General features: G+C 39.7%; 1 protein-coding gene across 1 annotated transcript in view; it reads right to left on the bottom strand.

Moving 5' to 3' along the window:
- The window catches only part of LOC112037313 (guanine nucleotide exchange factor SPIKE 1), an 11,865-nt gene extending 11,516 nt beyond the window's left edge, over positions 1–349 (bottom strand). The window contains 1 exon segment of the mRNA XM_065767144.1: positions 257–349. Coding sequence (XP_065623216.1) covers positions 257–349 — 93 coding nt within the window.
- Positions 350–585: the final 236 nt, after the last annotated feature.

Here is a 585-nt window from a genome sequence, read left to right as displayed (position 1 = left end):
TATGGGTTTGAGATCTATGTGGTACTCTCTGTATGTGGCCGTGGGTCATTTGTCTATGGTTCTGTGGTCTTTATAGTTTTTGTGCTTATGTGTGGAGTGTGTTTCATTTTAGCCATCTGGTATCTTGTTGTTGATCTGATTCTTGTGTTTGTGATTAAAGTAAAATTTTCTCACATTCTTAACTGAATCTAATCAAGTTGTTGTTGATTCCCTGTGGTATTGCATTTGGTACTCTTCTGTGTGTTTGCTATCTTACAGATGTCTCGACAATCCTCGAAAGGAAAAGAGGTGATGTCAGAAGAAGAAATAGTGCCTGTTGCAAAAAGAACACGGTCTTCCTCACAGCCATCTACTGAACTCAATATTAAGTTATTCAGAACTCCTCAGCACCAAGATGCCTACTTCAACATTTTTGACCAGGGAACTCCTATAGTGGAACGGGAGGTTAGATTTGACACTTTGGACACAACTTTTGTCCCTAGGATCTTCGAGAGAAAAGATTGGGCAGCTTTATTCGGAAATTTTGTTGATCCGATGATTGAACTAGTGAAGGAATGTCTGCCAACACAGTTGATCTTGAGAGTG

Source organism: Quercus suber, unplaced genomic scaffold, assembly GCF_002906115.3.
Source record: "Quercus suber isolate HL8 unplaced genomic scaffold, Cork oak 2.0 scaffold_778, whole genome shotgun sequence".
In the NCBI taxonomy this organism is placed as follows: Eukaryota; Viridiplantae; Streptophyta; class Magnoliopsida; order Fagales; family Fagaceae; genus Quercus; species Quercus suber.
The sequence above is the reverse complement of the archived record's forward strand: the minus strand, read 5'-3'. Positions and strand labels throughout refer to the sequence as shown.